Source organism: Hesperophylax consimilis, chromosome 27 (genome assembly GCF_061612785.1).
Source record: "Hesperophylax consimilis isolate HC1 chromosome 27, BYU_Hcon_1.0, whole genome shotgun sequence".
NCBI classification, from domain to species: Eukaryota; Metazoa; Arthropoda; class Insecta; order Trichoptera; family Limnephilidae; genus Hesperophylax; species Hesperophylax consimilis.
This window is the reverse complement of record NC_142862.1, coordinates 25,171,504-25,192,858: the sequence shown is the minus strand read 5'-3', so window position 1 is coordinate 25,192,858 and position 21,355 is coordinate 25,171,504. Positions and strand designations below refer to the sequence as shown.

General features: G+C 37.5%; 1 protein-coding gene across 16 annotated transcripts in view; it reads left to right on the top strand.

The window, feature by feature from the left end:
- Positions 1 to 26: 26 nt before the first annotated feature.
- The window catches only part of Sin3A (SIN3 transcription regulator family member A), an 81,683-nt gene continuing 60,354 nt past the window's right edge, over positions 27 to 21,355 (top strand). For 3 of the 16 annotated variants that reach the window (XM_089647925.1, XM_089647923.1, XM_089647914.1), the window contains exons 1-2: positions 17,053 to 17,622; positions 20,559 to 20,710. In XM_089647925.1, coding sequence (XP_089504051.1) covers positions 20,633 to 20,710 — 78 coding nt within the window. In that variant the 5' untranslated portion in view covers positions 17,053 to 17,622; positions 20,559 to 20,632. The other 13 variants (XM_089647927.1, XM_089647926.1, XM_089647916.1 and 10 more) reach the window with 12 other exon arrangements.

Genomic DNA, 21,355 nt, shown 5'->3' with positions numbered 1-21,355 from the left:
CTCTTCAGTTCTTGTTCGGTGAGCTACCGAGTGGGACGTGTTGTTTGTAAAATGTGTTTTCTCTTCATACAACATTTTAGAATTTCAAACAACCTATTTAATTCAATATTCGTTGCTGATTTTGCGGAAACTGTGTTTTTTTAGTGTTTCGCGAGCTCAGCAGGATCTTCTCCCGACATTTGAAGGTAAGAATCGCCTTATTGACAGATTGCATTTTTTGCAGTCTGTTTGCTAAGTCATATTTTACTATATTTTTTCACAAAGAATCTTCCATTTCTCAGTTTAATTGTATGTTAAAAGTGTCTGAAACCAAAAATTGTATTGAAATAACTTAATTTTCCTTTGTCGCGTATGTACGATACGTAATCTCCACGAAGTATTATTTGAATTTCGTTCAATCTATTTCGCGATATTACTTTAGTAGTTGATAACATTGGTGATTCAATAAAACGAATTGAAAATGAGTGTTAAAATAATAATAGTATTTTTTGTGAAAAAGTAGCTTTCGACGCGACGTTGCTCGACGTCGTGTGGTCGTTGCCGAGATCGACTTGGCAACGCGTGTCATATATTTTATATTATTCGTTCTTCTGCTTGTCAATATTTTCACCAGGATAGTCCGCTATAAAAGTGTTTTCAATGTGGCGAAAAAAATAAATTTATACGTCTCGAGTTCATGAAGCTTTGTTCGTCAGTTCGAGACGTCTATTATCCAATATGTTTGATTTATTTCATTCCATTTGATTATAGTTAGTTTTCTTCTTTTATAAAAGTGATTGTGTGACATTTTGATGGTGCACCTGACTTGTAGAATGATTACATTTATTACATTAACAGAGGTGGAAGCGTTTGTTTATCCGCTTTCTGCGTACAATAATAGCTTGTACAGCTCGCCTACGTTAGGGCCGTGTTTCTTTTCTGGTTCCTTCTCCCGCTAGCCCCTATTCCGTCGTGTTCGTAAGGTCGACTATCGTCTGTCAAGCGCGACGTTGCCCCTTGTTTGCATATCGATTTAACTGCGCGGCCAATGGGAGACGAGCTCCGGATTTTGCGCTGTTGCCGCGGGGTATACTATGGATGACGTACGGCGAGTTAATGTACATCTGAAACCGTAGCGACGCGCGCGTCCCGGTTTATAACTACACCTGCAAATCTATAGCGAAATTTGATTCCTTCAACAATTTTTTTTCTTACTCACCCTAATTTAATATTTTTATTCTTAATACTAGGTCAATTTATTTCATAATATGATGCTTCAAAATGTGTATGTTTTTCCTCGAAAATAAGAAATTTAATTTTAATCACAGTATTAATTTCTTTATCGGTTGTGCTTCTAAGCCGCTCCGCTAGATGGCACCGCTGCTCAAACTTGCGGGGTTCTGAGAAAGCGAACTTGCCGCATTATCGTCAGTAGTATTTGCCGGCAGGTACCTATCTCCGGGCGGGCACCCAATAAAAATGTGTGACTTGCCACACTAATGACAATATATTCAGGTGTTGCCGTAGACCGCCCTTTTGACAGGTTTACCGCCATTTGCAGGTAAAGTTTGACAGCCAGCTCGCACCTCGTTCGCGATATCTCGTGGTTATATAGATAGTATTATTTTATCAGGGTTTCGTAAACTTTTCACAAAAATGATGGTGTCATAATGGAATATAGGTCTTTTGACATTTTTCTAAAGTTACTAGCGCTTTATTTTAGTTATCATTTGGAAGTGACTTCTTGTCTTCAGATTTTACTTTTAACGTGAATGTGTTTTTCGTCTAGTGTTGCATCTATTCACTTCTTTCACAACTAAGATCACGTGTTATAGTTTAAAATAGGTTTAAGAACCTATTTTAAGATCTTAGTAATGGGTTAAATAAGAGAAGAAATGAAGTAACCTTAAAACTTTTACATCAATATGAAAATAACTACATATCAAAATTTCCTGTGACTGAAATAGTTGTTTCTCATTGTCATATTAACCATGACCCATTTTTTATGTGTAATTTACTAAAATTTCATCATCGTACAGAAAAGACGACTTACTATCCCGCAGCCAAGTGGGGGAGTAGGTAGTACCCAAAATTACTATCCTCCTTGTATTAGCCCAAGTACTTGACATATCATTTAAGTATTTTACCCATTTTTGCGCAAATGCATAAGTTACCATTAATAATTGACTGAATTATTGGGATTTCTATATTTTAAAAGCCCATAAGACAGAAAATGCACGGGGTCGTCGAGACCCACTTTTTAAGTCGATGCACTACGTCGTGTAATATTTTAAATCGAGCCGCTATCAATAATAACCCTTACGTAGATGGCGATAAGGTTTAAATTCCCGCTTAACACCATCCGCCTGTTTTGATTTATGCAAGTCGTGTAATATTTTAAATCGAGCCGCTATCAATAATAACCCTTACGTAGATGGCGATAAGGTTTAAATTCCCGCTTAACACCATCCGCCTGTTTTGATTTATGCAAGAAAAAAACATGGCCAAAAAGTTCCTTTTATTTTATTTTGTGTATGTTCAAGCATAAATATTTAATTTTTTTCGATCATTTTATAAATAACTTAATTTGCCACATTATACGATAAAATCATAACCGAAAAAAGGCCAAGATGTATTCAACTCGCAGTATTTAATTAAAGCATCTGAAACATTTCTAGGCGACCAAATTTTCAAACCAAAAACACATGATTTTGCATTACTACGTATGGAAAGACGTTTTGTTTGGCATCTTGGTCTGTCAAGAGTTAAAATTTGCTCAGGAACGCTGGTTGAAAAACTCTTCGGGTATGCCGTTTTTTGTGGAAAATCACCTCAAGTATGTATATAAGATACGCGTGTAAGTAGGTAGTAAGTACATGGTCGTTTTTCATATTATATTTCTATGCCAAAGTTTCACCATCCCTGTCAAGAGAGAATGTATATAAATATCAAACGCTATTATATTTTATTATACGTTGAACTCTTGGAGAAAGCCCTCCCGCTGCGGTGGCCGTGCTAACCGTTCACATCTTACAACAATATTGATTGTAGAAACAGCTAGTAGCTAGTAGCCTCAATCTCCAGAAAAAAGGATCATACGACCACTATCTCTTCACCTTTACCTTTTCCCCATTACCATCATCATCATTATTATTACTGTGATCGTTTGCCGCCTTATAATAATGAAATAGTGAAACTGTTTGTCATAACGTCTTTGCGTGACCTATTTCTGTATCGGTGGTCTGTCCTCCCACGAATCTGAATAATTTTTTTTTACATACATACGTTTAAAAAAAACATACGTGTAAATACAATTTTATGCCCAGTGCCCAGTTTATGTGTACACTCGTTGTGAGATGATGATCTAATCAGAAAACTGTTTATATGGGGAGAGATGTAACACTTAGAATCTTGTCGGAACTTGATAAAGTCTGACCTTGAAGTGAAATAAATAACAGTGCGAAAATAATGTGTTTGAAACGAAAAAAACCTCTTGAGCGGTTAGCTCTGGCGTTTTGAAAATTGCACAATGTCCAAGCTTTTCGTATGGTCTACGAATTCAATTTGCTGGTTCGATTCCCGCGCAGCTCAAAAATATTATTACGTTTATCTTATGAATCCAGTAAATTAATTTTAAACATATTGGGCCATACAATAGATAAAATATAATAAAATGGTGATAAAGGGAAAGGGCAAAAAGAACGAAAGTGTTAATGAGTTTCCTGAGGCGTATGTGTATAAAATTATGCGCAAAATATGAGATACGAAAACAGTAAGTCGGGGACGCCACAGAAAGGCGTCACGGTGAAGTTAATCAAATATCTACTTTTTACATTAACTCCACACAGGAGGCCCTGCGGAAAATAATTTCTCTTAGAGTCTATATCATTTTTGGGGATGCTGTGTGGAGGGTCTTTGTGAGGAAAGGAAGGAGTGGCGAAGAGACCCGCGTTGAAGGAGGGAGGAAACACAAAAGTAGGCCCGCAAATCGTTCCACAGCCGAATTGTTGAACTCAAGAACGAGTCGTGGAAACGACCCGATGTGGTGTCATGTGAAGAGATTGAATAACAGAAGAGGTTCGATGTGTGGATGAGTTGTGTCGCGGTATATCCTCTCTGCATATCCCTGCTGGGAAATAGCGTCATTTTTTGTAGGATGATTTGAACATGGCCCTGTGACGAAGTGCTGTGTTCACTATTCACTTGTAAAGAGATTGGCATACATAATTCTGCAGGCGGTCAAAAGACTAACTATCGATCGAAAGATGTATTAATGTTCAATTTTTTATTGAAACAACTTTTATTTAATAACTTTTGAAGGTTATACCATCAATGTAATATATCATTGGAGACGAACATAATAGTAATAAATCCAGATTCATAAAAATAACTTGTCTCAACTGTCTTACCGGAATAACGTCTGTAACCTTTCGACCATTGGGACCTAATACGTAATTTTTGTCAATCTCATATTTCAAATTCAAAATTAACAATATCGCCTTGCGGCTAATTTATCTTATTGAATGATGATTTAAAGTTCTAAAGAATTGGCTTGTAACCTAGATAGTGTCTCAGATCCAATTTTTATTTATATGGGATACCTATTTTTATTTGTCTTATTATGTTTCATGTTTCGTTGAGATCTGTTAGTATTTTTTTCTCCTCCAATGATGTATTTATTGATCAATAGGCCGACGACTGCACAGAAAACATTGTATACTTGTATGGGAACGAAATGGATTTTTTTTAAACTTGGCTATTATGATAGGGGGGTGTAACCATCGCCACGTCAATACAGTATGCAAGTAGCTACCTGTCTGGTGCCTGCCCACCGGCATTATGGGGTATTTGCGGACACGCCTCTAGATATATTTTGACAGCAGCCGACCCGTTTATCTCCCGCGCGAGAATATACCTACAACTTGTACGCATATTTGCGGATAATCTATTTTTGCACACTCAAAATGTTGTATACTGTTCCATGATAACTCAACACAGTGACAATTCAACACACCTTTTAAAAGTGATAGGTATAAAGTCATTAGAAACTATGAAAAAAATAATAATTTAAACCTATACTAACCTAACCTACTTAACCCAGTTAATAAAGTTTTTGTTTCATCACTTTCCATGACTTTATATAACTTTTTAAAGATGTTATGAATTATCACTTTGATTATTTATCCGGTCACCGTTGTATACAGGGTGTCCGGGGGTAAAGTGCGCTTACTTCGGAGGGTGATTCGATTTTACGTGATTTTAGAAGTAAAAAAATAAAATTGTTTTAAGATAGTTTTTAGGTTAAAATGTAGAATTGTTTATATTGTAAAATAAACATCGGAATTTCGAAAAAAGTTTCACCGTGTAGAATCATCTCCCGAAGTTAGCTCACTTTACCCCCGGACACCTGTATATAATCCACAATATTGGTTATATTTAAAGCACTTATTAAAACAATACCCGCGGTTTAATAATGATAATGATTGGATAATTTGTATAGCGCCGTTTTGTGAAAAATCGCTGTAAAATTTATTAAGAGTTCCTAGGCTCTATCTAATTTTACTATTTACAAACGTGTTCAAAAAACATACTCACTGGGCGGGTCATTTCGGACAAACACACTTTACGACTTTGCTCGCAGAGGCACTATAGTAAAAACACTGGCAACAAAAAACATTGATTTTACTTGTCAATTTTTTTGTCTTTTCTGGGAAAACGGGTTATTTTGGGAACCGGTTCCCTTTGAGAATTTTGAAAAAATAAGATTTGTAAGAGATGGCTGTGTTTAAATTTCGCTTGTACATATTTCCTAATTTTTATAGCGCATATAATCCAATGTCTTGTTATCACATAACTAATAAAGATAAGACATGATAATTACATGTTATTGTTTACAAAAGCGTCAGATAAATTTTGCCATTTTGGCTTTTTGTCAACAGGGGATATCTATTCTTGGCGCACAGGTGATTATTATTCATTCGTTATTGGTATTTTTGTTGTTTGATTACTCTGGCCTCTGCCTGCGATGTAATGCTTGCGTTTACCAACTTAGAACTGGCGGTAGTGCAAAATGTACAAAGGCATAGGGCCGGTATTTCAGTATACGCATGAATTTTGTCATCCTGCTTATCTTGTCCCGGTCCCTACCATATAAAAACTTGACGAAAATCTCTCTCGTAGCGAACTTGTTCAACTATTCTGACAATCAGTTTATGGTGTTTGGGAATTATATATGTCTGTATTGGATGGTAAATTTCGCCTGAGTGTGCCCTCGCTCACGGGTCGGTAAGATCAAAATATATACCGGGTGCGGTAAGAAAGCGAGAGCGCTCCGTTCCATATCGACGCCGGAAAGGCAAACGGACGTATGCGACAATTTAGTCAAAAATTAGTTAATCATACTGTTTTGTTTAGAATTTTAAACTGAATTTTCAACTTGTTTTTTTTTACTACGTTGTCGCTCACGCCCCTTTTACCTTTTCGGCGTCGATATATTTTTTCTATTAGCGCCCGACCGTACACTGATCGTCATACATGTTGCGTACTTCCATTTATTGCATTCTTACTGCAACCGGTTTATGTCGATTCCTTACCGACCTGTGAGGGAGCGGGATGAAATTCAACACTCATTTCTCATTGATCAAATTTAAAATGTTTTTTCAAATTCCGTGTAAGAGCAAAACCACCTCAACCCAGGCTAAGACACCGAATCAATCCGGCCTCTTATAGAAATAAGAGTCTGACTTGATTCAGTTTTTTGGCCTGGATTGAGGTGGTTTTGATGAACTTCCCGACTGCTCAGAGCCAGTGGGACCATGGCACCCCCATGAACTGGGTTATGGAGGGAGTGGGGAGGAGAAGGCATCTGTTTTTCGGTTCTGCACACTAAACACGGCTAAAGTCACTTCAATAATCTTTTTATATTTTATGATGACCTTTCACCAGGGTGATACTGAGAGTATCAATCGCTGCTTTTTGTCGTTTGACTAGTATTATTAGATGTTGCCAATTGGTATTGACAACGTTTTAGGACGGGACCCATGATTGATAATAAATATGTTTTTATTTACAATATCTTACTCCCAGGTGCTATTTACAAATCGCGTGTTCTGACCTCTTTATTTGCAAACTGTCCACATGCAGCTATAAGCACAAATATAATTTAACGTTATTTCCGTGACATAAACAACATGTCTGCCGGCTTCGTTATTTTGTAGCGATAAGTCAAAAGTACAATAACAACTTGGCCATTTAAAATTATCTAAAAGAACATGGCCGATGCATTACTTCTATTAAACTCTTCTTTTGCCACTAATCTAAAAATAAATGTGATAACAATAGTAAAAAATGATAAAATAGCAATTTTAAAATCGTGTTTTCGTGCAGTTTCCTTTGTGGGCAAAATCGCATATTTTCCAAGCTTAAACATTCGAATAAAACTGTGTTTGACATAAATACAAAGAAGCGTTATGTTCATACTAGTTCATCCTGTTTCTAGATTGAAATCTAAAGACAAAACGCACGAGAAAAGAAAAGTCACAGCGTTTTTGTGTAATCTTGTGTCGATGAAATGGTTACAAATAACATCATACACAGCCTAATGAACGAAACGCATTAGAAAGAGATATCCCATTCAAATAGTATGTGTACTGGTGAAACGGCTATATTATGAACACCCCACTGACGGGCGAGCGTGTCACATGACGAGCAAGCCGAGCGACGAGCATTTTTGTATCTACGCTCAGACTGCTCGCCGCGCACATGCTCACCCGTCAGTGGGCCGATTTTTTACGCTCATTATTGGCGAACAAACGAGCGAGTAGAGTAGTATAACTGTCACTAGGTTATCCTACAAATTCTTATATGTTTCTGAGTTCGCTGTCTGACTCTATTTTGTTCGAAAAGCATTGTGAATAATTGTATTTATTGAAACAATGAGTGATTTGGCGCACATGCGAACGGAAAGCAACTCCATCAGACTCGGTTTTGGTTCGATAATGATTTGGGCACATTTCATAGAGAACCTACAGCGACGTGCTTGTTGTGGCAGCCGATGACAGCTTGTCTTGTGTGCGATACTAAATGCAGTAAATCACCAGTTTGTCCACTGGACCATTTCAGTGCAACAACGCGCGTTGTCAGTAACCTATCTTTATCTAAGGGTACGTAAACGTTTGCGAACCGTACCACGAATTACGGAAAAGTAACGAATCAACTGCAAGTTGAGTTTCAGTTCGGCAGTTCGGCTCGCGTATCTATACGTAGCATAAGGTTTAGCTAAAATAACCTGCCATCTAAGTAATTATGTATATGATAAATTCTGTATCTGTTTGTGCAGAATTAGATATTGCCCTTGAGGTGATTTTTCACAAAACCGTCGCTATATAAATTATCCTATTATTATATATAGCTTGACATGATGAACTTTGCAGTTTGTGGCGTTGCCACTTGTCACTATAGATATTGGGGATACCAGCAAAACCACCTCAACCCAGGCCAGGACACATAATCGCGACCATGCGTCAAACCGGTTCGAACTTGTTTGGAACACTCGCCCGCAGTCCTCTCTTACCCCGCAGTGGCCCCGCGATACAGTCACCATTACACAAGCAAGAATATATTTATTCCGATTATATTTATCTACCTGAGAAAGAATAGTGATAATGTGGGGTGCTCGCTGACTGCCGCGCGGCGGGCCCCTTGTTATTCCCGCGCGGCTGCCAGTAGTTTCAGTTACGAGCTATTGCGTTGTTTACCTCGCGCTGTAAACATTTGATAAGTCGTTTGGTTTGAATCCTTATCACTTTCCCGCTCTGTGTAGGTACCGGAGCTTGGTACCGTGGAAGCGCCTCGACCAAAACAGCTCTGTTACTCTGTATAGATGTAGTACAGTACCTACCCGCAACGTCGCATTTCGAACGCGGCCGACCAAAAATTTGAAACGAGTCGTACGCACTGTTGTGTGTCGGCGGCGTTGCCATGTCGCCTGAGCCCGTCCACCGCTTTAGTTCTTCAGTGGCCCGCCGCTTGCCGTGGTGGTTCTGCGTCGAACTGTTGCGCTGCGCTGGTGTAAAAGATAAAAAGATGGCGGCCGCCGCGTTCGAGTTGTCCGACCGTACGTGTACGTCCGCACCTTGCTCGCGTGGCCATCCGCAGCGCACAGCCGCAGTGTCGCGAATGTCAGATGTAATAATGCCTCATCCTTCGGGAATCTGCTGCAGTCCTCGTCGTTGTGGTGATTCTGTTACGTAACCAGGGACAGACTCCAAAATGGGAGCCATTGGGCTGTCGCGGTGGTATTTTTGGAAAGCCACGCTCGGCCGAAGTAAGCATGATTCTTTACACTCTGGGCGGAGGGGCGGGTGAAGGCGGGGTGCGGGCAGATCGCACCACTACGTTATTACCATGTTATCGCACTTGCATCGCCCAATCAATGTCATCATTGTCGTTATTATTTGCTCTCGCCAAATCGAAGCAATTACATAATTAATAATTGATCAACCTCCGGATCGACGCCCTCGCCCCGACCGACGCCATGTTTGAAAAATGTAGAACACTAGATGACTAACTAGATCACCGCTTCTCGGAATCAGATGAAAATGACGTTTACTTTTTGGAATTTATCAAAAAATTAACACTGCGATAGTTTTTTTTTACAATTATTGTCAGAAAAATATATATATACTAACTAAATAAATAATTCCCTGAACAAAAGATTTTCCCAACACCGAGTTTATTGATCCAGTCTGTTTGCGTTTTCCTTTATGTGTACATTTACAACGTGACGACGCATTGAGTTAAATAATGCATCAACATATTATGATATTTTAATTTGTGATAGAATAACAATTTATTTCTACCATTATTGTTGCATATTACAGATGATTATTTATTTTTATACATTGACGAAATCGCCTTTTCATTTCCCGCGCAATAGACGAGATTGTCCCTTTGTCCGGGAAAGCGCGCTCGCCATTGGCCAGCGGATCACGTGACCCGGCCGGGCGGACCAATCGCGAGGCGGGATTCGGAGCCATTAATTATTATTGGTCCGTCCGCCGGTGCATAAGAATCGGTACCTAGGTAAGCTTTTTCTTTATCGCTTTTGTACCATTGTTTGTCGCGTCTATTACAATGAATTAATCGATCTAAATTTGCGCTCTATTGGACAGTTATTTAATTACAGCAATTTTGTTTGTCTGCTGCGTGGACGATTTCGTCTGTCCATTTTGCAGAAAACAAACACCGCAAAAAACGATTCTCCACATAGGTACAATATCCGGTTAATGTTCAAGGCCGGAAGATTTTTTTATTATTATTTATTTACAAGCGAGACGCCTAACACAACATAACAACTATGGTTAGGCACATACCTACTGATAAAAAATTACAACAACGCATATTATAAAAATACCAAGCGTAATATTATCATTATGGATATTTGGAGTTAATTTTGTCGTTTTCCTCTTAGTTCCTCATTTGATATACAACACATAAATTGCTCAAATCTTGTTTGGAAAAATAAATTTGTTCCAAGCGTTATCAGTTCTTTCGGTGTATTTTCGTTTATATTTTATTGTGTTCATTAATTACTCTATTACCCCTTTGTAATAGTATGAACTTAAACGAGGTTTCACATTTAGTTTTTGTTATGTTTATCATAAGTTTCTTGAATTTCCCCCCAAACAATTTGGTTTGCTTTATATTTATTTTGCTATAAATACAACTTATTCCTGACCTGACTTAAACGTAGTTATTTTTCTATGGATATAATATAACGTAGGCATGTTTTTTTAAATCCATAGATTTTTTACGTTCACAAAAGCTACACAAGCGATATACCGACTGCATAGATAAGTTTAATAATTTTTTACACACTTCTTCGAAATAGAATATTCACGTACCTAATATTTGATGATTAATTTCTTTGCCATTCAAATTTGAAAAAATTCGAACGTTTTTTTTTCAAATAAAAGCCAACGGATGCTTAGGTATCTCTACCAGCTGTAAGATAAAATTATCACACAATTTGAGTAGGTACTTACTGTTATGTTATAATAGGTAAGTACCTTACCAATGAAAAATCGTGGAATGCAATCTGACTTTCCAAGATTAAAACTGATAAACAAAGAATAAAAGGAAGGTAGGTACCTTTTCGCTTGTATGGATTTGAAAAGATTCTTTGAATAAATTGTAAATTTTCCTAACACCAGTTCTAATTTAGGCACACTTTGTATTCATAAGGAAATTACATTGTTGAATAAATATGTACATTCGTAATTATGCACTTTCGGTGAATAATTTTTTTTATTTTCTACTTGCACAATCCGATCGTAAAAAATAAATTATGTATCGTGGGTACCTTCATGGTTACTTGAAGAGCATGCATTATTTCCACAAGGTGGGTTAGGTAACAATATATCGGTATTATGTCATAGGTATCTGATAAAATTTATTTTGCCGAGACGTAAACAAACATGGCCGACGGTTTATCAATAATAATAATATAAATAGCAGCGATAAATTATTATTTTTGGTATCAAAGAGTTGACCTATCACAGCACAGGAACCGTTCCTTTCCCATAATTCGTGGCTCGCGGTAAATTTGTCCTGTTTATACCCAGCATTACATTATGATGGTTATTTATTATAATGTTTTATGGAAGGGTCATTCGTTAGCGTAGTATTAACTACTTGTGGGTGTATTTTAATATACAATTTATATTATGGTACAGCGTTCTTGATAACTGTTTATATTATTATTATTATTGATAATTGCAAAGCCCCGTCTGTGGTGACGGGTGGAAATATTTCTTATCATCTAAGGCCCAGTTATTTAGAAGAAATTCACGCGAGACAAAGTCATCAGCGAAGCAAGTGGATCTTAAAAAATGTTAGGTAACCTATAATTAAATTAAGGTCAGTTGAGGTAAATGCTTCTTATGTGGCAATTCTGTCATCAATCATGAAAAAATCTAAAATCAGGGGTCTGGAACTTGTTTAACTCCAAAATATATTCTTGTATAACGAAATTTAACCCTCTGGTCTCTTGTTGAAAGTGAAAGTACTGACATGCAAACAAAAAAAATATATTAAAATAGGTATTGGATGGAAAATACAACCATATCTAAAAAATAAAAATGTAAATGTTCGTTTGTACAAAATCTCCGAAAGTTGTTCACCAATTGCCTTGAAATGTTGACAAAACGTTGCATTCGAATACGCATGTGTTTTTATGTGACCCTTAAAAACATGCTTATTTATACATACATTATAAATAGCGTAAAATATCTGTTGAACGTAAAAGTAACACGCGCTGTTGTTTCTATATCTGCACAGAGAAACCCAGCCACTCGCGGCGTGATACAGCTAGTCAGATTATAAAAACATTGTTGCATTATAATACATCAGTATATTTTTGTGATTTTTTTTTTACCCCTACATATTTAAGCCAAGGAGTCCGGAGATTGTAATTTTTACCCCATTTCGGGTAATTTTCCTCGGTTCGCCGACCCCCCCCCCCCCCCAGCCCCAGCAACTGGGGCTGGGGGGGGGAATTGAAAAGTTGCTTGAAATGGCTTTAACCGTGTTTGGTGACCAGATCTGAATAGCCAGGTACTTCCTCTCCCCCATCCCATTATCATACCCTGATTGGAGATGACATAGTTTCACATTGGCTCCAGACGGTTGGGAGCAGTTAGGACTCTTGTGCAGTATCGACTTAACGTTTTGATCCTGGGTGTTTTTTCTCCAGGGCGATCGATACTGATTGTATAGGGTTTTACAATAAGAGGTGTTATTTTGAATAGCCCGCTATTTCGGTAGATGTTACATTTGAAGCTGTCATTTTTTATCATTTGACAAGTAGAAACTACGCCATTAACAAAAATGGAACGATACACTCTTCAACAACGCATTGAAATTATTACAATTCACTTGAGTGAATCAAATGGAAATCATCTTGAGTGATGAGGCCCATTTCCACCTCGGTGGCTTCGTCAACAAGCAAAATTGTCGCATCTGGGGCTCGGAAAACCCAAGAGTTATTGTTGAAAAGCCTCTCTATCCTCAACGTGTGACTGTTTGGTGCGGTTTATGGTCCGGCGGAGTCATTGGACATTACTTTTTTGAAAATGAGGCTGGAGCAACAGTTACAGTGAATGGATTGCGCTATCGAGAGATAATTCATGGTTTTTTATGGCCGGAATTTGGTGGTATTGATCTGGACAACGTTTACTTTCAACAAGACGGCGCTACGTGCCACACAAGCAAAGAAACCATTGATCTTTTACGGGAAAAGTTTCTTTGCATATCAAAATAACACCTCTTATTGGAAAACCTTGTAGTATCACTGACCACCAACTGACCTTAGTCAATAATAACAATTGCATTCGTGCCCTATTCAATGTTTGACAGCAACCATAAAATTTAATTTGCAGCGTTATCTAATATTATTTGCATAAAATTATGTAGGTGTATTTTATTACTAAAACAATTCACAACACAAGAATAAAATAAACGAGAAGCACAATATCATTAAAAGCATTACATATTCAAATTAATTGTACCTTTAATCTTTTAATTATAGAGGAAAAAGCTTGAATGTACGTTCTATGTATTACGTCTGTTTCTATAATAATAATAATAATTGGAGGACTTGTACAGCGCCGTTTTTGTGCAAAATCACCTTAAGTGCACTGTACAAATTTATAATACATTTCTACAGTGATCTATGTTATTACAAACTATTTATGGAGATAATATACAGTACAATACATACCTGGTAGGTCACTTGAGATTAACATTATCTAATTGTTTATTGGCGAAATTTAGATACAGGATTTAGGACATAATTAGATAATTGAATATAACTGGACTTTCTCTCAGGAATGGTATATTTAATTTAAGGGTACGACAGCTTAAAAAGGTAAGCTTTTAGTTTAGACCTGAATTCTGTTGGACTTGTTATGGATCTTAGTTCCGGAGGGAGTTTATTCCAAGACTTCGGCCCAGATACTCCGAAAGCGCGATCACCAAACATAGTATTTGGCTTGCGCTTAGGTTCTATCAGTCTGCCTACATCTGATGATGTTGCATTAAGTACTCTCAAACGGACAGCCCTGGTGTTATAAAATTTGCAAGGCTATTTCTGTCTGGATTTTCCTAGAGATTGGAGATCCTAAGAGGAATTTTAGTTTAATGCAACTTCTTTCAGCGCGCTATGTAATTTCCATCATGAGCAGTGGAGCTTTTAGATATACATTAAACTCATATTCAATATCTGGAAACTAGGACGAAGTAAAATTGCTTTTCCTTTCCTAAACATGCTTATCAAATAACATTAATATATATTTAAATCGAGGAAGACATGTCACGATCAAGTGAATCAGATAATCGAGTCGGGCCATGTCAAGAGTCAGAATAATAGAAGAGTATGTATGAATGTGAATGAGGGAAGAAGTGTGTGCAAAGACCGAGTTGTTTTGCGGTCTGTCCTCTCTGCCTACCCCTGCGAGGAAACGGCGCGATGGTTAGTTAGTTATATTTAAATTTAAATAAATACTGGAAAGTACAATTACGTCATGTGCGTGCGAACCGTATCTAAATTTCTCTAATAAACAATAAACAGTGTTAATCTCAAGTGACCTACCAGGTAAATATGGTACTGTAATCTGCCTGTACAAACTATAAATAAGAATAATGACATATTATGTACATTCTAGCATTACGTTCATCAATCAAATCATTGTACATATAGATTTGTATTAGTGATCGACGAACCGGTGGATGCAATCTGTTAGACATAAATTGATAATTGTTTGACTAGTCTATAGTTAGTAATAACATTGATCATTGTATAAATGTATAATATATTTTTACAGATCCCTTGAGGTGATTTTGCACAAAAACTGCGCGATACAAATCACCCAAATATTATTTATTATTAAGACTGATATACCTATATGTATTTAATTTGTTAAATATGTACATACGTTTTTATGGCATTTGAAAATATGTCATCCTCGTGGTTTAGAGTTTGGATTCAAGTATTTTATTTTAATCTTTCAACATCAATAAAAATGCACATATAATTTAATATTTTTAGCGTCTATACCTTAAATTCCTACCACACTTCACAAACTCTAATATGTACTACAAACACGTCTTAAATAAGTTCAAATATTATTTTTTACACATATACTCGTAGTATTATTACACATCATAGAAACAATGAAAAGAATTGAGATGCTTCCTAACTTATCTCTTAAGTGTCAGCTACACTACTCGCTTCGACGCTTCGACGAAGTCCTCGACGAAGTTAGCCGAAGTTCGAAGTGCGTGCCGACACACTCGTGCAACTTCGCGGTAACTCAGTCCAACTCAGTCTCTCAACTTCGAGTCCTTTGACTCGGGCGCATTTACCGACAACAATCGGAGGTCGGGCGAAGCGAAGCGAAGTTGCCCGAAGCGAAGTGAAGTTCGTGCCCACACTATCGTATTCGGTCAACTTCGATCAACTTCGCGAGTAGTGTAGCTGGGCTTTTAAGTGTCAGCTACACTACTCGCTTCGACGCTTCGACGAAATCCTCGACGAAGTTAGCCGAAGTTCGAAGTGCGTGCCCACACACTCGTGCAACTTCGCGAGTAACTCAGTCCAGTCCTTTGACTCGGGCGCATTTACCGACAACAATCTGAAGTCGGGCGAAGCGAAGTTGCCCGAAGCGAAGTGAAGTTCGTGCCCCCACTATCGTATTCGGTCAACTTCGATCAACTTCGCGAGTAGTGTAGCTGGGCTTTTATATTGTAAACATTAAAGTAATTTCCTCAATGTTATGTATTTGTGTTACATTATCTACTTGCACTAAACCTATCAATTTGATTGTCCTGAAACGGGAAACCTTCCCTTTTACAGTTGAACATTCATTATTCTGTAATTGTATTTTTTTAATATCTAGTAAATAAATAAATACGCGAATAAAAGTAAATATTTGTAATATTTTTTGCTATCTGTACCCCGCCACGGAGTTGCTGGGGCTCAGTCCGTGCAGATAGAAAAACAATAGCGTGTGTTCCTTTTACGTCCAACAGTTTGCGCTGTTTTTTAAAGCATGGTTTTACCTGTCATATAATATAGGTCCATAAAAACACACGCGTATTCGAATGCAACGTTTTGTCAAATTTTCAAAGCAATGGGTGAAGAACTTTCGGAGATTAAAGATTTTGAACAAACGAACATTTTTATTTACATAGTTATAAGATAGATATAAAGATAGATATAAAGATAGATAAATATAAAGATAGATATAAAGATAGATATAAAGATAGATAAATAGAAGATGCCTATAAAAGGAAATCGATAAATTCGTTTCATTTTGAATATCTGATTTGATCATGCCATCCCCTTCTGAACGCCCTAAGCTTGTTCCATTCATTTTTTTATAATGTAGGTATATTTTCTACTGACACCCTTTACACTCTATCTAAGCGTCTCTTTCTTTATCTTGTTCATTACACTACTCTTACATCTTGACCTTGCAACGGTTTTGAATCTCATCCGAACTCGCTCAGGTTGAATTTATTTATAGGATTGATAATATTATTCTAAGCAGATTCATATTGGATCATAGCTAGACTAAACTATTGATATTAGTTAAATGGAGTTCAGAGTTAGTTGCTCATAATAATAACAAGGATAAGATGTCAACAAGCACCTTCCTGGCTTCTTAGGTCAGTTATCTAAAACTCGGGGATAGTATTATGCCATTTTATATTATCACACCAAAACAAACTCCGTCAACTCTGCCGGAAAACCGATAAGGGTTTGCCGGCAGATTTTCTCACCCCTAAAAACCCAACCCACCTGATAAAATATAAAATTTGCTCTACGTTCTCTAGCCATGTCTCCCTCTAACACCAGCGAATTGGTTACCAACGCCAATGCCCGTATTTCGCACACGTATTCAGAATCGCGGCATGATCTGATTCACGAGCTACGCCCCACTTTCTTTCTCCCTCGCACCCGCCGTATTGAACTATCTCTGCTGTGGCCGTACGTGTCTGCCGCCGGAATAGATTTTCATTCTACACAGTCCAAGACATACTTTCCAGTCTTCCATCTCTCTCTGTTGCGCTGGCGTGTATGCGCCGTCGCTATGCGACGTACGTGCCTTTTAGCCCATTGGTTTATTACTGCGTTGGCCTTTCTTCAAAAAAGTGTTGCGTTGTTGCCCACCGCTTGTTTGCGGCGAAACTCGCCCCGCGGTGGTCGTCTCGTGTGTGTTTGTGAATGTGTTTCAATAAGAAATTTTAATTACTTTCTCAGTTATTTTCCATGTAAATCGCACGATAGCCACCGCCAGTTCTCCATGTTCACGGTAAACTTGTGACGTTTAACATTTGCTTGAGCAGAGTTCTTGTGTCCGACGACATTACGCTCGTCTCGAAAATCTAACCTACCGTGACAGTTTTCTCATTCAATAAACAGTAAACTTTCATTAACTGCCGAAATAGATAGGAGATTGTGACAGTTTGATCTGAAATCGGTTGATTTCGTTTGTGATTCGTTGTAGAAATATTTGATTGTGTTGTGAGTGCGCCGAATTTTAAGCGGGAGACCAAAATGGTGGACGCCGCTCTTTCAAGGTAAAGCATCTATCTATGATAATGGCGTGTATTGCGCCGCGGATGGAAGCGTTTTACATCTCGATTTTGTAGTTATTTCGTAATACACGAAATCCATCGCCGTCATACATATATTCCGTCCTGACCATAATTTGGGCGGGAGGCGATTATTTCAAAGATGGCGTAGCGAAATTTTCTGTTTGTATAATATCTAGTGATGTGAACAATCTAATGAAATATATAAATCCTCCGATAAAATCACCAAGTCGTGTTTAAAAAGTAGGAGAAACCCGTAATGATTCATAATTTGTATAAAATTTGCCATTTCCGATCATTCTATTGAAATCATTAGATTATTCTCATAGCTATAGTATGATATTGTTATGAAGCCGGAGGTGGGGACTCCGGCCAACGTTTTGAAGGTTATTTATTGTACGGCACTCTATCTGCGTACGTATTGCGTCGCCTTTTCAGCTCGAGGCTTGTTTTCACCGTTGTATTGCAAAATTAAGGTCACAAGTAACAATTAAATCATGTCTTCTTTAACATTTTTGATCGGAACCGTTTTCCAAACTTCAAAAATTTTGACTTTGCGAACACTTGTCAAATCTGACAAAATCGATCGAAGTGCATTTATAGGTACAAAAAGTACATTTTTCTGTCAGTGAGTCTAAGTTAAATTGTTTTAGTTTGGAATTAATCATAGTTTTTTTGTGGAATGACTCATGTAAGTACGAAAATTCAATCTAGTTCCGTAGACCAGTCCACGCGGTAAGAACACGTCGAATGGTGTCTTCGTTTCTATTCGTAGCTTTTCACTAGAACTAAATAAATTCTCAAAATAATCTACGTTACCTTGTCTTTTTAAGATATGAGTAACTTCTAAACGATTTAATTTAAATTTTCACTTAACATTAATGTTCGTTGGAATTCAGCCTTGAAGTAATTATGTCACATGTTTAACCCCAAAAATCGTAGAAAACATCGAGTTACAAGAGTGATAAATAAATGAGAACTGATTATAAACGTCACGCTGATTTTTCTGGCGCGGTTATCGCGAATTTACGGAAAAAATTGAATTTGTAATGCATGCAATATGGATTATTGTATTTCATTATTTCGTAGAGCGAATTGATTGTTCTGCGTACTTTCATTAATTTATGACGTTTTTCACAACACTCAACTAAATCTATAAATATATTCCCCAAATGAAATTCTCAACATTGACATATAATTAAAAATAATGCTTTGGAAGTAAAAATAAATAAAAATATATTCTGAAATCGTGCCGATCGTGAAAATGAGAGCAGCACATTTCTAACCTAAATTTTTAACTGGCTGAAACTCATTTCAGGGTGAAACGCCATAAAAAGTAGGAGAAATCATGTCTTATGCTGATTGATAGGTTATGTTCAAATTCAATATGATGTTTAAACACAACTTTACCTAACCTTATTAAAAACACTTTTCTTATTAGTAGAAAGATATTTAAATAATATGTAATATGTGTTCGAATAGAAGAATTCAATGAAAATGAATTTATTAAAATGTTGACTTATCTGTCAAATATTACATCCCTGATATTTGTGTATTGAGCCAAAATAAAGATTAAATTCCTTATGAATCTATAATTTGGTCTCGTGATGATATCTCCAGAGGTGTTATTCAAATAGTCTGCATGTGTTAGTTGTTCTTGTGGAATATTGGCAGATGGCCAGGGAAGATTTCTCCCGCCGTTTGTTATGAATCTATTTTGTGTGAGATATACAACAGGACCCACACCAAACATAGATTTTCAAATGATTCATACAACACTTTTATTATTTTCGTATTGGAGATGCATTCTTCTATTGCGCCGGTAATTCCAGTTGGTGACCCAGTTTAGGGAATCCAACATATTTCGGTAAATACAATCTAATGAAAGGGAACTCAAAACTCTATGAATATTTAAGGGCAAACATAAGGTCTAAGCGTTCACAGTTAATTTAATTATTTTATGAAAATAAGCTTTCCCTCCGAACACTGTTGTATTGGGTCGCCGTAGCTCGGCATTTCAAGGTGTTTCAATTTCAAGATACCTAACATGGCTCCATGTGTGCCACTGTTCTTACCTATAATCAACTCATTATCGCAAGGGATACTTAGCGCGAATCTTTGTGATGTACACTTTCGTTCTTTGTAAAGGTGGCGGTTCGCGCCGCGTCCGGAGACCAAGACGGAAACAGGAGACTGCGACCGGTACATATCATTTCGCTTTGTATGGGGACCAGTTCGCGCATGCGACCGAGACTGGAGACAACAAGACAGTCTCCGTCGCACACCAGTAGTGTAAAAAATGACTGCTTTTTCTGACGGAAGACTGAGAAGCTGATTTAACTGATCAGACAGCACCCTCCGATATACAATGCACCTGTCAAGATAAACAACAAAAATTAAAAATATGTTTATCGCTTATTCTTGACACATTAATTCCAATTTTGAAAATGATACTTAAATTCAAAACAAATCCGAGTTTCCGAACTGTCTTGGTCTCCACCCCCAGTGCATGCAGAAAGATCGAGACACTTGTCACGGTCTCCCGTCTCTGGTCTCTATCTCCGGTCGCGGCGCGAACCGACTCCTTAAAAGTTCTATGTCCTAAATCTGTGGAAATTTAATTAAACTCTTCCAACATATTGGAATGGTCCCACATCCTACAACAAAATTTCCTATTGTCACATTCAACAATCATAGAGTGCCCTCTAGGTAAAATTTCACAAACTATATATGAAATTGCTGCCAGTATTTTATTTCCCTATAGAAAGTTACCTAATAATGTGGAAATGAATTTGCAGACTTGTTAATATTTTATTTGCGTACTTTTAAAATTCCCTGTACCATTTTTTTTACCTTGCTAAGGATGTGTTAGTATTTGTAAGTCAAGCTGTAAACTAATAAGATGTATCTGTTGTTTCCAGGGTTGGCTGTAGTTAGATGGTGATGTAATTGGATTGAGTGAGGCTCCTGGCCCCCTCGTACTGTCCCCCGGGACATGAATAAGAGAGTGGGGGCGCCGCGCAACGCGGGCCCCGACGAACAGCCGCCCCTCATCATTGCCACGGGGCCGCAGGTAAACATCCCACCTGTTAGACAAGACAGTGGTTACTTGAGAGTAAAACTGATGTAGCCGTTATCACTCATCAAATTGAATGACTGCTTCTGGCATTGGACGAACTTTCCATACAAACATGTTTGTGGCTTGAAATAGTAATCTTTAGGAGATGTTGTTTGACAGAATTTGAACAATTCATCAATTTTCAAGTTTTGTAAAGGTTCTTTTCAAGTTCTGGTATTATTTCAGTTTTGTGAAACAACTGGCCAATGGTGATATATTAACAGAACTTAAACTATGAAATTTGATGAATTGTTCAAATTCTGCGAAACAACCCGTCCTTAGTCTTCTTTGAAGGGAAGACTTTTACTAATCCAGGCATTTGTTTGACATTGACCATTTTTCCATGCGATAAAAAGTAATGAGATTTTTAGAATAGCTTAACTTACCCATCTAGTCTTCGCGTGTCAGTCGCAATCGTGTTACAAAAATTAGAGGTTGTGAATTGCCGAATTGAATGAGGCGTGTGTCCGGTCTCGTTACTCTCTGTATCTTCAGTTATTGCACAAAGTGAGGCACGCTCCCAAATGAGAAGTCGTGGATTACCGCATTGAATGAGATGACATCCTACACTTCTTTCATGAGATGTCTGAAAAATCACTC